This window comes from Galeopterus variegatus, unplaced genomic scaffold, assembly GCF_000696425.1.
Source record: "Galeopterus variegatus unplaced genomic scaffold, G_variegatus-3.0.2 Scaffold4688, whole genome shotgun sequence".
NCBI classification, from domain to species: domain Eukaryota; kingdom Metazoa; phylum Chordata; class Mammalia; order Dermoptera; family Cynocephalidae; genus Galeopterus; species Galeopterus variegatus.
In genome coordinates, this window is record NW_007730799.1 from 130,957 (window position 1) to 146,006 (window position 15,050).

General features: G+C 47.9%; 1 protein-coding gene across 1 annotated transcript in view; it reads left to right on the plus strand.

Moving 5' to 3' along the window:
- The window catches only part of LOC103603591 (mothers against decapentaplegic homolog 6-like), a gene marked incomplete at its 3' end in the record, with an annotated part of 13,995 nt that extends 4,639 nt beyond the window's left edge, over positions 1-9,356 (plus strand). The window contains exons 3-4 of the mRNA XM_008588152.1: positions 5,227-5,283; positions 9,279-9,356. Coding sequence (XP_008586374.1) covers positions 5,227-5,283; positions 9,279-9,356 — 135 coding nt within the window. The remainder of the gene's footprint in view (positions 1-5,226; positions 5,284-9,278) is intronic.
- Between the last annotated feature and the right edge of the window lie 5,694 nt (positions 9,357-15,050).

Sequence of the window (15,050 nt, forward strand, 5' to 3'; positions counted from 1 at the left end):
GACACCCACCTGGTACCAGTCACTCTGTGTCCCCAGTGACAGGGGGTCCCTTTTTGGGCAGTGTAGACCTCTGCTGTTCAGAGCCAGTCCTGCTCCATCCATCAACTTGCTTTGGGCCCTTAGGGCAAGTTTTCCCTCCCTGGACCTCTTAGCCCATCTGTAAAGTAGGGGGCTAGAGAGAATCCTTGAGTAGACCTCTGCTGTTCAGAGCCAGTCCTGCTCCATCCATCAACTTGCTTTGGGCCCTTAGGGTAAGTTTTCCCTCCCTGGACCTCTTAGCCCATCTGTAAAGTAGGGGGCTAGAGAGAATCCTTGAGTTCTGACAGGCAGATTCCTGGCTAAACAGGCCTTCCTCTTCTCCACACCCTCTCCCCCATGCGTGTCTCAGAAATTGGGGTCCTCAGCAGAGGCCCCTCCCTCTGTGCCAGCCTCTGTCCTGGGCATGTCCCTGAGGCCTCCTGACCTCCCCTCTCCGTGGGAGTCAGGCCCCAGCTCTGCCTCCCTCTGTGTGTCTTTCTGTCCCAGGAAAAGTCAGTTCGCTGAGCTTGATGGGTGCCTATGTGGACGGAAATGTGGAGAAATACTTTAATCACAGCTCTAACCTGTGTTTATAGAGCTCCTTTCTCCTGAAAGTATCCATTAACTTTGGAATAAATCTCCTGCTCTTTGCTTCACCACTTTTTTTTCTGTAATTATATTCAGTAAATTACTATTATCCAAATTGTGCCCGGGAAAGAGAGACAGAGCGAGAGAGAGAACTTTTAAACGACTAGAGGAGGCCGCCTAGGAAAACACAGGGTTCCCAGGCCAGGACTATAGGAATTAGAATGGGCTAGAAAGTTCTCCTTTTATTTGGCCTGGCATTATCCCTTTGAAATGAGATCAATTTCAAGTTGGGCTTCCAAGCCCCCGCCCCGCCCACTCGGCGGCCCCTAGGCCTGCCCCTCTGCTCCTCCTTGCTCCTCCTGGAGGTGAGGAAGGGGTGATAATGTGCAGTTTGCCTCTTGCTGGCGCCAGCCGGCTGCGCTGTTTATCTGGCTGCCAGGGGAATCTGGGCAATTAGGCTCAGCCGGCCTTAAAGTGCCAGGAACTCCTTTTCTGTGTCTCCCATACTGGGGAATGGGGTTGAGTCTTCAGGTTCTGGAGATGGAGGGGACAGACACTGGGGGCCCTCTCTTCACCCACCTTTCCACCCATGGCCACTCCTTGGGAGGGGGGAAACTTGGAGGCCCAGTGAGGCCTGTGGTTCCTTTCCAAAGCAAGATGCTGGACTGCAAAGATGGGGGTGGAAGGTAATGTCCCAAGCTGAAATTTGGCCAGGCACTGGGAGAGACTGTGAACTCTCTTCCAGCTTTAGAATTTAGGTCTGGATCCCAGAAGGCTGAGTACTCCCTGGGGGCTAACCGGAGGCACGTCTGGTCTGAGCCAAGCACTAGCCTTGGGGTGCACTGGCCCCTGGCTGACTGCTCTTGCTTCTGAAGGAAGCTGGAGGAGATTCCTGAAGTTGCTGCCTCAGGCTGGATGTCTGAAGGTGTTGGAGTTTCTGATTTCTTTCTGTCTCTTTTTTTCTCTCTACTACGTTCATTTCTTTCAGAGGGACCTTCAAGGCTCTAGGAGTCCCGTTAAAGTTTAGGACATAAAAGTTATCGTTTTAAAGTCAACTTTGCAAGTATTAAGACAACTTCTAAGAGGGGAAGGGACAGAGAGCCTGGTGGCAGCTCGCAGTTTCTCTTCTGACCTTTTGTTTCACCCACCAGGTGTCCCACCAGAGTGTCCAACTTGCCCACCTGAGTTAAATGTCCTGCGGCTCCATTCTTCCAGATCTGTGAGGCCTGGCCATGTGGGAATGGAGTGGGAGTGTCAGTTAAGAGTTACCCAGTATTGTTCATAGCACATTTAAGACAGCCAAAAAGTGGAAATAACCCAAATGTCCATTAGCTGATGAATGAATAAACAAAATGTGGTACATCCATACAATGGAATATCACTCAGCCATTGAAAAAGAATGGAGTACTGATACATGCTATAACATGGATGAACCTTGAAAACATTATGTTAAGCAAAATAAACCAAACCAGACACAAAAGGCCACATACTGTATGATTCCACTTATATGAAATGTCCAGAATAGGCAAATTTTTAGAGACAAAGTAGATCAATAGTTGCCTGGGGTTTGGGGTTTGGAGGTATAGGAAGTGACTACTGATGGGGATAGTGTTTCTTTTTGCAATGATGGAAACGTCCTATGATTAGATTGTGGTGATGGTCCCACAACTCTAAATATTCTAAAAACCACTGAATTGTATACTTTAAAAGGGTGAATCTTATGGTATGTGAATTATATCTCAATTTAAAGAAAGGGATTACCTGGCATTGGTCTCCAACTGACCTCTCCCTTTAATTAGTTGAATAGAATTAATTAATCAAAGTAGAATAATATCTGCAGGTACCTTCATGTGTGGCATTGGGCAGGTCCTTACTTGACTGGACCTTAGTTTCCCTATCAGTTAGAAGAAGGAGTTGAGTTGGCAAGCCCCAAGGCCTCTTCCGTCTCTGACATTCTAAATCCCTGTGTTGTGGGGTGGAGTCTATAAGCCTTCATACTTTTCAGTTGGCTAGAATGGAATTTAGTGATTAGCTCCTAGTCTCTATGGGTGTTAGACAGTTCTGTGTGAACCATTTTGCTGCAGCACGTGGGGGACTAGTGAAGTTCCTCCTGGAAGCTTTGCAGTCCCTTGCTTGCCAGCATATCTGATGTTTCAGGTTTGTAGATTTTCTTTCTGTCTTGCTAATGACATTAGAACCCCCAAATTCAGATGTGGCCATGGGTGATGGGTGTCACAACTCGAAGTCCAGGTGGCTCCTGCAGGGGGGGCACTTAATGAGCCCTTCCTGCCCCTCCACCTTTTGAGTCCCAGGTAAGCAGCCCCTGGAAGAAATGCTGGGATCAGCTCCAGTGGCTTGATTACAGCTGTCACTGCCCATTGCTGCCAAGTTTCATCTTTGGGGACAGATCTGGAGGGCAAATGTCCAGAGCTCTGTGCCATGTGTGGCCTGGGCCTCAGCCAATCAGATTTTTGTAAAAGTAACCCTGATACAGGAATTGCAGGCTTTCTGATAAGTTTGTGGGGTAGTGGAAAGGGCGTGAGGCTGGGGTCAGAGACCTGGCTCTGGTTCTGGCTGCATAGCCGGTTCCTGAGGGAGTCACTTCCACTTGCCAGGCCTCAGTCTCCTTCTCTGTGTAGTGGAAGCACTGGTCTTACTTCTCTTTCGTCATGGAGCTCTAGCCCTTCCTGTGTCATGCTTCTTGTCCTGAGAGTCTGGGCCTTACTCAGTCTCTCCTAGGCCTAAGGACTGGTGCATAAGGTGGCTCCTACTGAAGACAAATAGCTCCCCTCCTTGAGTCTTGTTTGAGGTCTCCCCTGGGTCCCCCCTTTGGCCCCCAGGCCCTCTTTCTCTATACCTTTGTCCACAGATACGCTCAACTTTACCATTATCTTCATCACTGTTGTCTTCATCCACAAACATTTAATGAGCACTTTCTGTGCTGGACCCAGTGGGGATGAAGCAGTATAAGATGAACACTTTTGATTTTTGTCTCATTGGGCTGCAGAGCAGAGTCAGGCTGGACTCAAATCCCGACTCCACCAGCATTGCTTCGGGGCCACAGGCAAGTCAGTTTTCCCATCTGTAAAATGAGCATAATAATGCCATCTTTTTTTTTTTTTTGAGAAAGGATTAAGTAAAAATAGTGCCCAGCAAGCATGATTAACCACTCTGTAGCTGAGGTATAAAAGATTAAAATACAGTAAAGTAAAATTGGAAGTGCCTGGCCTAGGGCGAGACCCAGGGTAGGCATCCACATCTCTCCCAGTGACTGATTCATGATTCGCTTTTCCTTCTCCCTCCGGTCCACAAAAGATTCCCTGTGTCTAGACCTCAGAACCTTCACTTTGTTGAAGTAAGTTCTGGCTGGAGAGACCAGGGTGGGGAAGAGATGAAGCCTTGTTGGGTGTATGGAGCAAAACAAATGCTCCTACAACTAATTGTGCCTTATCATAGCGAAAAACAATTATTACCCCTTGTGTCATTACTGATACCTGCCTAATAATAGTTATTACCACTTTATTACCACTGAGAGGTTGTTTTAGTTTGCGATTTGATAGTGTTTAGTTTCATTTACGGAAAATGAAGGGTCATTTCATTCATGCAAATTGTTACTTAGTTTAGCAAATTGTTACTTCCCATAAAGCAAGAGAAGGCTAAGGAATTCTTCTGAAGGCAAAGTATATGTTTTTAAGGAGGAGTATTTTAGGCAAATGAAAGGAAACCCAAAGAAAAATACCATAGACAATAAGGAATCGCAGAGTCTGAGCTGGAAGACTGTAGAGAGCTTCTGTTCCACCCCTGCCCTTTACAAAGGAGGAGACTGAGGCTGAGAGCTGTAAGTGACTGGTTTAGGACCTCCTATTGGGCAAGGTTTGGCTTCCTGGTTCCCAACCAGTCCTCCCCACTCCAACAATGTTAGTTCTAATGCAGCTTGTCTGGAAATGAGTTTCCACGTCTGGGCCTCAGTACTCATATTCAGCTCTGACTAGGCTTGCCAAATTTAGCAAATAAAATACAGGATGCCCAGTTAAATTTGAATCTTAGATAGGCAACACATAATATTTTAGTATAAGTATGTCCCAGATACTTTAAGGGACATACTTATGCTAAAACATTATGCCATGCTTATCCAAAATTCAAATTTAACTAAGCATCCTATATTTTATCTGGCAGTCCTAGCTCTGACTTCTGTACCCGAGTTTCTCTTGTTATAATAATAATGGTTGCTGATTATAGAGTTATTTTTCTACAGTGCCAAGAGCTGTACTGAGCATTTTACATACATTGCTTTCTTTTGTCCTTTTGGGAAAACTGGGAGGTCTATATGATTATTATCCCCATTTTAGAGCTGAGTAAACAGGCTCAGGGAGGTGAAGTCACTTGCCAGAGGTCACACAGCCAAAGGTGGCAGAACAGGGATGGATCCCAAATCTGTCCACACCCCAAGCCTGTGGCCTTAACTGTTCCAGTGGATTTGGGGAGCAGTGGTGGTGGGGGAAAAGGAGGGCTTCCTGGGGGCCGAGTTTATTATTTGAGGAAACCAATAATTAAAAGCATGTAGAACCCCAGGTGTGAACTCCCCTACCCAGCAGTGACATGCTGTCTCCTGTTTTCTAGAATCACCACCGCCCCCCTACTCTCGGCTGTCTCCTCGCGACGAGTACAAGCCACTGGGTAAGTGTGCCCTCCTTCCTACCCTGGCGGAGGTGTGTCCATCCTGGGCTCCCCTTCAGCCCAGCGTCTGGCCTCAGTGCTGGAGGGCTGGAGGCAAGGGGTGAAAACCAGGCTGGTTGTTTTAAAATGGGGTAAAGTTTTAAAAACACTCCCCCAGTTGGGCCCAAGCAGACCCAGCTTCTGCAGCAGGCTGTTTACATCTTGAAATTCCATGGCTCATCATTAACCTCTCTGTGACCTTTAAACACGGGCCTGTCGGAGATGAATGGGTTTTGACTTAAGCATCTCATTGGAGGTGGGTTGGTATTTCTGTGTCTCTTTTTCTCTCTCTCCCTCCTCCAGCTTTGGGTTGTTCTCCTTTAGTGTGTATTAATTAGCAGTATGACAAATAGGTTGGGCATGAAGTCTTTTTTGAGAGGAGCAGTATGTTCCCCCCTTTTTAAGCTAAGATGTTCACCTGGGCAGGAAGAACAATTAGAATGTTTAGAAAACATGTGTATTGGTACATAAGGCCCCTGGCATGGGCTATCTATCCCCTAGGTGAGCTTAGTGGAGGTGGTAATGACATTTTAGACAAGTCCCATTCAGAGGCAGAACATGTTTTCTGTAAAACCTTGGGGCTAGGTGATCAGCTCACATTCTGGAGTAGGTGCATGTGGTTTTGAAAGAAGCTTGTTCCTGGCCCTGTGTTTTCTCATTGCTATATCTCTGGTGGGGATTCAGAGCACAGGTTTTGAGCCAGAAAAGTGGTGGAGTCTGGAATCCCGGTGGTGGGGCAAGTTAGTTTGGCCTTAACGGTACGAGTAGAAAAACTTTGTGATCCCAGCAGTTCCCGTGGGACTCAAGCTTTAAAAGTCAGATGGCGTGGCAGTGATGGTAAAACATTCCACCGAGTGACCACAAAAAGTGGGTTTTGTTTTGTTTTTGGTAAGGGCCTCCTCCCAGCAGCGTGTGTCAGCATCATGTGGGAGGTCACTTCTTAGAGTCATAGACTCTCAGGCGTCCACCCCAGTTTTCCTTCCAGGCCCCCCTGTGAAGTCAGAAGCACCACCAGGTCCCGTCAGGAATTGACCTCCTCAGGCAAGGAGGGGAGAGGCTGTCCCACGAGGGGGGTGTGTGTCAGTGGCTAAACGATGGTGGCTTCCCATTGTTTGTTCCAGAAGTATGATTGTCCCGTGGGTGGAGGAACTTTATATAGTTCTGTGGGGAACTGGAGAGGTCATCTGGTGGGACCCTGTCGCTTAACAGATGAGGAATCAGGCTGAGTGAGAGGGAGGAGCCGCCCAGCTAATGAGCAGCAGGGCTGAGGTGCAAACCCAGGGCAGCCCCCCTCAGGCCAGTAGTGCCCTTCCTTCCTGCATAGGCACGTCTCAGTGTTTCCTAAATCAGCATAATTGCGCTAGTCACTTAGAAGATCCCTAGTTCCATTAGAGAAAAAAAACCTCAAAAGTTCTTAGTAAATGTAGTGTCTTAGTTTGAATGTTGGGGATCACTGCCCTGAGGGATTGTCAGTCAGCCTGTGATAAAGCAGCAAAAATCAGGACACCTCCCAGCCCTGCAGAGTGACCATTTGGAAACCAACAGGTGTCCCCATTATTTTACAAATGGGATAACCAAGGCCCAGAAAGAGGAAGTGACACTTGCTAGTGGTCATGGCTCGGCCCACCACCTGTTTTTACATGGCTTGTGAGCTAAGAATGGTTTTTATTTTTTAAGTGGTTAGACAAAAAATCAAAAGAAGAATAATATTTCATAACACATGAAAATTATGTGAAATTCAAACTTCAGTGTCAGGAGTAAAGTTTTACTGGCACACAGCCATGCTTGTCTGGTTCTATGTTGTCTGTGGCTACTTCCGCGCTTTAGTGGCAAAGTTGAATAGTTATGGCAGAGATTGCATGGTTTGCAAAGCTGAAAATATTTACTCCTTGGCCCTTTACAGAAAAAGTTAGTGACCCCTGATATTGCTAAAGTGGAGGTGGAACTCAAAACTCGGACTCTGACTTCCAGATGGAGTCCCTCCTTGGGGCTTGAGCAGTGATCAAGGTTGGGAGCATTTTTTTTTTTTCTATAATAGCTACTGTGACAGTGTGTACTGAGGGCCTCACTAGAGACACTTAGATGTGAGGGTTTGGCGAGGTCATGATAGGGACATACTAGCTGTGAAAGGTGGAAACCGCCTGATCCGACTCCTTCTGGCTATAATAGCTACTGTGACAGTGTGTACTGAGGGCCTCACTAGAGACACTTAGATGTGAGGGTTTGGCAAGGTCATGATAGGGACATACTAGCTGTGAAAGGTGGAAACCGCCTGATCCGACTCCTTCTGGAAACCTCACGGTGCTGTCTGTGTTGGCTCGAGTAGCAGTTTGCTAAGAAATAGGACTCAGCCTGTGATGTTGCTGCTTCAAATGAGAAGCGGCAGTAAAGCTCCAGGCATTGAGCACTTTGGAAACATAGGTATTAATAGCAAAACTCTTTAAAGAAGTTCCCACTTAGACACTGAGGGTTTTTTGTTTTTGTTTTTTGAAAGATTTTCCATGTGCCCCTTGTTTTCCTCTCAATACATTTTACCAGAAGATAACTTATTTGTGCCCTGAAAAAGAGTCCAAGTTATTTTTTTTTGTATTATTTTCTTTTCCTTGCATTGTTGCTTTTTCATAAACAGAAAGTCAGTTCACTTCTGAGCCTCTGCGATCACATGAGACCAAAAAACAAAATAAAACTCAGAACACCCAGTCAGCATCTGGCAAGTGGGAAACCAAAAAAAAAAAGACTATATTGGTTAATGTTTCATCTTCCCGCTCCCTAAGCCATGTGGTAAAAGGAAAAAAATTCCTGCAGGATCGAGTGGAATTCTAGCTAGCTAGGGCCTAGGCTCACAGTTTTGTTCCAGGAATCCCCTGCTCAGAGTGGCTCTGTTGGGCCAGGTGGGGCCAGCCCAGCCAGACTTGGGTCATACTGGGTGAGAAGATGAAAGTGCTATAGGCCTCCTGGAACATGCCTTCCAACTCCTGGATAGACCTGTCCCTTAATGGGGACAACACCCCATTGCTGGTAGCAGAGGCACAGGCCCAGGAAAAATTTTCCAAGTCTGCCTGTCCCAAAAGGCACCAGCTTGTCAAACTAGCAGCTCCATGTTCAAGAGAAAATGTGCAAAAGAATTTTCCTTTCCCATCTAACTGCACTGCAGGCAGGGGAAAACAAATAATGCACGCCATATGAAGTACTTAAAATACTTTAGAAAAATGAGTGCCTTAAAAAAACAGTCCAGGCATTGAAAGTTGCTCTGTGAGCAGGTTTGGATGTTAGGGAGTGGGGGAGGGGAGAGAGGGGAAAAAAAAGTTAATCTGGGAGCAAATGCTTGAGCCCTTAATTAGAGGGGTGTAAACGGGACAGAGGGAGGATGGCTGGTGACTTGTTAAAACAAAGTTTCCCCAGCTCCAGCGGGAGGAAGGAAGGAAGGAAGGAAGCAAGAAGGAACAACTTCAAGAATTTTAATGGTTGTAATTAAGTACAGCAACTATGAATTGTTTAGGGGCTTAATTTAACCTTACCCACGGAGGCTCCAAGTTGGTACTTGCTCAGTCCCCTGAACTTGGGTTATTTCTGTGGTCAGAGCATTTGCAACTTTTTCAGGTGCCTGGGTTGTAGCAGCGAGCATTTTCCAGAAGAATTCTAGGGCTGGCTGGTCTGGTCTTGGGCAGTCCTGGGTCGGGGTTACAGAGTGGCATCAGCAAGTTGAGAGACACACTGCTCTCTGCAAGCACACATATGCACACATACACAGATGCATGAGAAAGAGGAAAGGAGAGAGCGGCACCCATGGCCAACTAAGTTCTCTTTCTCGGGGTTACAGAGTGGCATCAGCAAGTTGAGAGACACACTGCTCTCTGCAAGCACACATATGCACACATATACAGATGCATGAGAAAGAGGAAAGGAGAGAGCGGCACCCATGGCCAACTAAGTTCTCTTTCTCTTTCCTCACACAGATCTGTCCGATTCCACATTGTCTTACACTGAAACGGAGGCCACGAACTCCCTCATCACTGCTCCGGGTGAATTCTCAGGTTGGCATTTTTTTCTCCTTGCGTGTTGCTGTTGTATTGAACTTTATCCAAGGAGACAGATTGGGGAGGAGGGGCTTGATGAGGTCTTTTTGATTTCTCTTCTCCTTTTCATTTCCCCTTTGCTCCCGCCCCTTGGATGGGAAGATTGCCAATGTTTTTATCACTAGTGTTCTTGAAGATGATAATGTTTAAAGTGCCTGTCAACCACGTTTTAACCAGTTGTCTCTACCTTGTCTCTCATGGAAATGATAAAAGCACAGCACAGATCTCTAGCCCTCCCTTCAGCAGGGGATCCTCTTCCCCCAGCTGCAAGAGGCAGCAAAGTAGGTGTTATACATTTGTCTTCCTCCTGTCCCCACTCTGGGGGAGGGGACCCATGTGAGCTTGCAGGGAGGGTCTGGCAATCGAGGACTTTGCCAAAGGCCAGTGGTTTCCCTCTCTCTCCCTGAGCAGTGGATGCTGGATTGGCAGCAGAGAGAACCCTGGTTTGGAGCTCCCTACCCCCTGAAATTAAAAGGTGGCCATAGGGACCCCCACATTCAGAGGAATGTCTAGTTCAAGCTTTCCTTGAGAAATGAGAGGCTGATGGTGAACTGGGGGCATTGAGGGCGGGTGGTAAGGTCTGTGGGGCCCTTTGGGAGCATGTCGGGTGGGGTATAATGTGAGGACAGCTGGAGCTTATGGCCTGGCTCTGTGCTGGGTGGGACAGACATCCCCTCGGGCTGGAGCTGTATCCCAAGTGGGCATGGCTGAATCTTTGTCTGCATCTGAGCCATCCTTCCCCTACTGCATGCCCATGTCCCAATAGCAATGCAGCATCTGTAATCATAGCTATTTAATGAGTGTTTATTATGTGCATTATCTCAGAACAGCCCCAGGCTGGGGAGACGGAGAGGTAATGTGACTTGCCCAGGGTCACAAATTGGCAGAACCATCTGTCTCTAGAGTCTGTGCTCCCCACCACTGTTCAGTTCCCCACTTTTCTGCAAGGGTCAAATGTACTTTCAATAAATATGTTTCCCACAATGTCTGTCTGTCATTCTTGTTGTACTTGTCCCATGGCTCTGAGGGTAACATAGTGCTGGCTGCTCGTGGCTGCCTGGCCATTTCCCTAGCCCAGAGCTTTCCCCATCTATTCCCTATTCTCACCCCAGCCGTGGGAGATCACAGGAGTATGGCTGTTTCAAACGTGGAGGGACTGGAAGCCAAAGCAAGAATGTGACTTGCCCAGGATCCCACAGGGGGCTCGTGGCACAGCTGGTACTGGGGTCCAGGTCTTTTGGTTCCTATTCTTATCTGCCTTCTGGTCTCCAGTGACCCCTCTAATTGGGTCATTTCATTCTCTGCATTTTGGCCCTATTTGGTTATAATCTCTGGGAAAAGGCTCAGAGCAGTGACAGGACTTGGTGGATTGTGAAGACACAAGTTGTTCTGCAAAGATGGAATGCAACGTGTGCAGGAAGCCAGGGTGGGAGATGAGGTCACAAAGGGCACAATATGTTGGGCCAGGTCAGGGCATTTATTGTTTAGGAATAGGCAATAGTGATGATGGTGTTGGTGATGACAGCAGTTGACATTTATTGACACTCACTACGTACCAGGCACTTAGCTAATTGTCAGCCATTCTCCATCTCTTTGACTCCTTACTACAACCAAGTGAGACAAGTATGATTCTCTCACTTCACAAATGAGGAAACTGAGGCTTATTGCTGGGCCAACTGCTCAAATTCCCAAATTGTAAGTGACAGGTGTGGGATGTGAGCCTGGGCAGTGTGACTGCCCAGCTGTGTTCTACAGCAAGGGTCTTTGTCCCCCTCCCCTAGCCAGACCCTGGCAGGGGGCGAGATCAAAGCAGAATGATTGAAAGGAGACTGAGGGCTGCCTGTCTTCATTTAAGTACCAAGGATATGTGTGAGGAGCTAGCAAGGGGTACAGGGCTCTGTGCATCCAGGCCGCCACTGGGCAAACCATTGCTGACCACCCAGAGGCCACACCAACCAGCTGTCCAGCCCCCTCCATCTCCCTGTATCCTGAGGGGATGCTGTCCCTGAGAGCCTGGCACCTCTCAGAGTCATGCTCAAGCAGTGTGTCTGCAGCCCCTGGACAGAGACAACCCTCCTTTGTCCTGCACAATGACAGTCCCAGCGCCCAGCCTCACCTGTCTATTTTTACCCAGCTTCAAGGTCTCTGCTTCAGTTTCCTGTCCTGTTGTTGATGCCACTTTGGGGAATGGTGGGGATTCTGAGGCTCAGTCACAGGCCCAGACAGGGACGCATTGGTGGGTAGGGCAGGGGGGCAGGGCAGCAGGAAAAAAATACTACCTTGTTTCAGCTCTCTGCTGAAGAGTTGACAGAACACTCTCACTTGATCTATCACCTCACATCCCTTGTGGTGAGGGTTAAATGAGATGATGCCTTGGAATCAGCCAAGGCCTGGCACACTGCATGCAGTAGGCGAAGCCACTGAAGCGTTCCAGTCACAGTTCCTAGGACTGGGGGCACAGAGACTAAATTACATCATCTCTGCCCTCAGGGTACATACTCACAGGCAGATAAAGACACAAACAGTAACGAGGCAGTCCAGAGGGAGAAAGAATTAGTGATGGACTCTTGGCATGATAAGGAGGCAGCCGTGGAAGGCTTCCTGGAAGAGGTGATATCCAAGTTGGGTTTTAAAGGATGGTTGAAAGTCTACTAAAGAGACGTGATTTGGAGCATTCCAGGTAGAAGGAAGAGCAGGTGCAAAGGCCTGGAGGTGTGAAAAGAGCTTGATGTTGAGAAATCAAAGGCATTTAGAGGGATTAGAAAGCTAAGTACCAGGTGTTGGTGGGAGATGATACATCCCTTGTGGTGAGGGTTAAATGAGATGATGCCTTGGAATCAGCCAAGGCCTGGCACACTGCATGCAGTAGGCGAAGCCACTGAAGCATTCCAGTCACAGTTCCTAGGGCTGGGGGCACAGAGACTAAACTACATCATCTCTGACATACTCACAGGCAGATAAAGACACAAACAGTAACGAGGCAGTCCAGAGGGAGAAAGAATTAGTGATGGACTCTTGGCATGATAAGGAGGCAGCCCTGGAAGGCTTCCTGGAAGAGGTGATATCCAAGTTGGGTTTTAAAGGATGGTTGAAAGTCTACTAAAGAGACGTGATTTGGAGCATTCCAGGTAGAAGGAAGAGCAGGTGCAAAGGCCTGGAGGTGTGAAAAGAGCTTGATGTTGAGAAATCAAAGGCATTTAGAGGGATTAGAAAGCTAAGTACCAGGTGTTGGTGGGAGATGAGGCAGGAGGAGGCCAGGGTTTGGGTAAGATTAAAAAACACCTTTTCACATACAAAGTATGCATATAAACACCTTTTCACATACAGAGTATGCATATAAGTATCCAGCTCAGTGAATTTTTGCAAACCAATCACACCTTGGTGCCTGGATAACGTTGCTGTCACCTGATAGTGGTGTGATAGTGCTCATTGCTTGTGGGTCTGGAGGTGCTGCGTGCTGAGCATTTGGAAGGAAAGTAGGAGAACAGAAAATAAAGTTTTAGCTGAAAAGAGGGTTTCATTTGGCTTTGGAGAGCAGGAAGGACGTTTTACCTGGAGCTCTGGGCGAACGTTACCCTGACACAGTCAGACTTGAACCTAGATCAGTCCCCGTGGGTTTAAGAGGGGGCACTTGGGTGTGGCCCACACCTACTCCACCTATCTCCCCAGGGGTGATGGAGGTGGATGGGGTGCTGGAGTGATGCTGAGCTCATGGGCCAGGACCAGCCTGCCACTTCCAACTCAGAAATGGACCCAGCCTTCTTGCTTCTTCTCAGAGTGGGATGGGGGAGAAGGAGCATTCACCTCTGGTTCCAAAGAGTTTGCTACTTGCATCAAGCACTTGCCGTATTTATTTTTTAGCTTTGACCAACCAAAGGAGAAGAAAAAGCCTTCCCTCCTGAAAACCTTTCTTGCTTCTTCTCAGAGTGGGATGGGGGAGAAGGAGCATTCACCTCTGGTTCCAAAGAGTTTGCTACTTGCATCAAGCACTTCGTATTTATTTTTTAGCTTTGACCAACCAAAGGAGAAGAAAAAGCCTTCCCTCCTGAAAACCTACCGGGTATCTCACAAAGGGACCCATTCTTCCTGGGCTGGTTCTTTTGAGGCTGGGGTAGAGGTGGTGAGGGGTAGAGGGCAGGAGTGACAGAAGTGACTACAACAGTCTTGGGAAGACCAGGCAGTTGTGGAGGGGTCCAGCCAACCTGGGTTTGCTGAGGAGTGGTGTGGGGTGGTGGGTAGTGCGCCTCAATGGTTTCTAGGCTTGGCTTTGCCTTTTCCCTGCTGTGTTACCTCAGGAGAAGCCTCGCCTCTCTGATCTCAGTTTGCTCAGCTGTACATCAGGGCCATGGGGTCACTGAGCTCAGGAGCCTGTGAGTGCTGATGCGTTCCAAGCTGTGGGTACCAGCTCCTGGGCCTCGGGGACTAGAAAGTGAGCAGGAGCTTCTGGCCTGCAGCATCTTAGCTTCTCTTCTCAGTGTTGTCCCAGAGTATATTGTGGTCTGGTACTCCAAGCCATGAGGAGGGAGGGGACCGGTGTCCTGGACCCCTCACTGTCCCGTTCCAGAGCACTGAAGCTTGGGAACTAGAGTGCGGTACACTTGACTGATGAAGATCCCAAGGTCCAGAGAGGGTAACTGATTTGCCAGAGGTCACACAGCTTTTAGACTCCCCAGGACCCCTGACAAAACACCACAGGGCTGTTGTGTTTCCTGACTGTAAGCTTTGGAGTCAATGTATTGTCATTGTATCAAACATTTATTATTAAGAACCTACTTCATGCCAGTGGCAGGTGATACAAAATAGAGAAAGCCTGGACCTTGCCCTCTAGATGGTCTAGAAGGAGAGGCAGACAGCAAGCAAAGACTGGTGAGTGATCGTGCTAAGTGCTGCCCAAGAGATGTGGGCAAGGCTTAGCATCAGCAGAGTCAGAGGATGCTGTACGAGTGGGAATGGGGGTGCTCAGGGAAAGCTTTACGGAGAAGATGGTTCTGAGTTGGGTTTTGTGGGGTCACTAATTGTTCACCAAGAAGACAGTAGGCTACAGATATCCTCTCAGATAGCAGATACAGCTTGAGGAGAAGCAGGGAGGCATGCAGTCGCATTGTATGTTCAAAGAGTTTGTTTGTGGCTAGAAGGTAAATATGTGAGAGATGGGGGAGTGCGGAGAGATGAATCTGGAGAAGACATCCTGAACACAGGAGGAGTAGGCTAGAACAGAGGGTTATGGTCACTGGGGCCCGGGAACCCTGGGATATACTTGGTCCTGAAAGACCTTGTCTGGCCTCCAGCACTGGACCTAGCCCATAGCAGGGGGTCATTGTGGAATGAATGAATGAATGAGTGAATGAATGAATGAATTTTTGCTCAGGACTAAGAGATCCATAGAGAGAACACACAGAGATACAGACAGAATGATCATCACACATATTTAATAATGACAGCTAACACAGCTCTGTGCCAAGCACTCTGTAAGGGCCATACACATATTCATTCCTGGAATTCTCCCAACAACTCTGTGAAGTGGCCACATTTATTAGCCAAATTAAAGGAAGAAGTAACTGAGGCTCAGAGAGGTTAAGTAACTAGTCCACAGTCACCCAGCTAGAAAGCAGTAGAGCTGGATTTGGAATCCAGGCAGTCTTGGCACCTGTT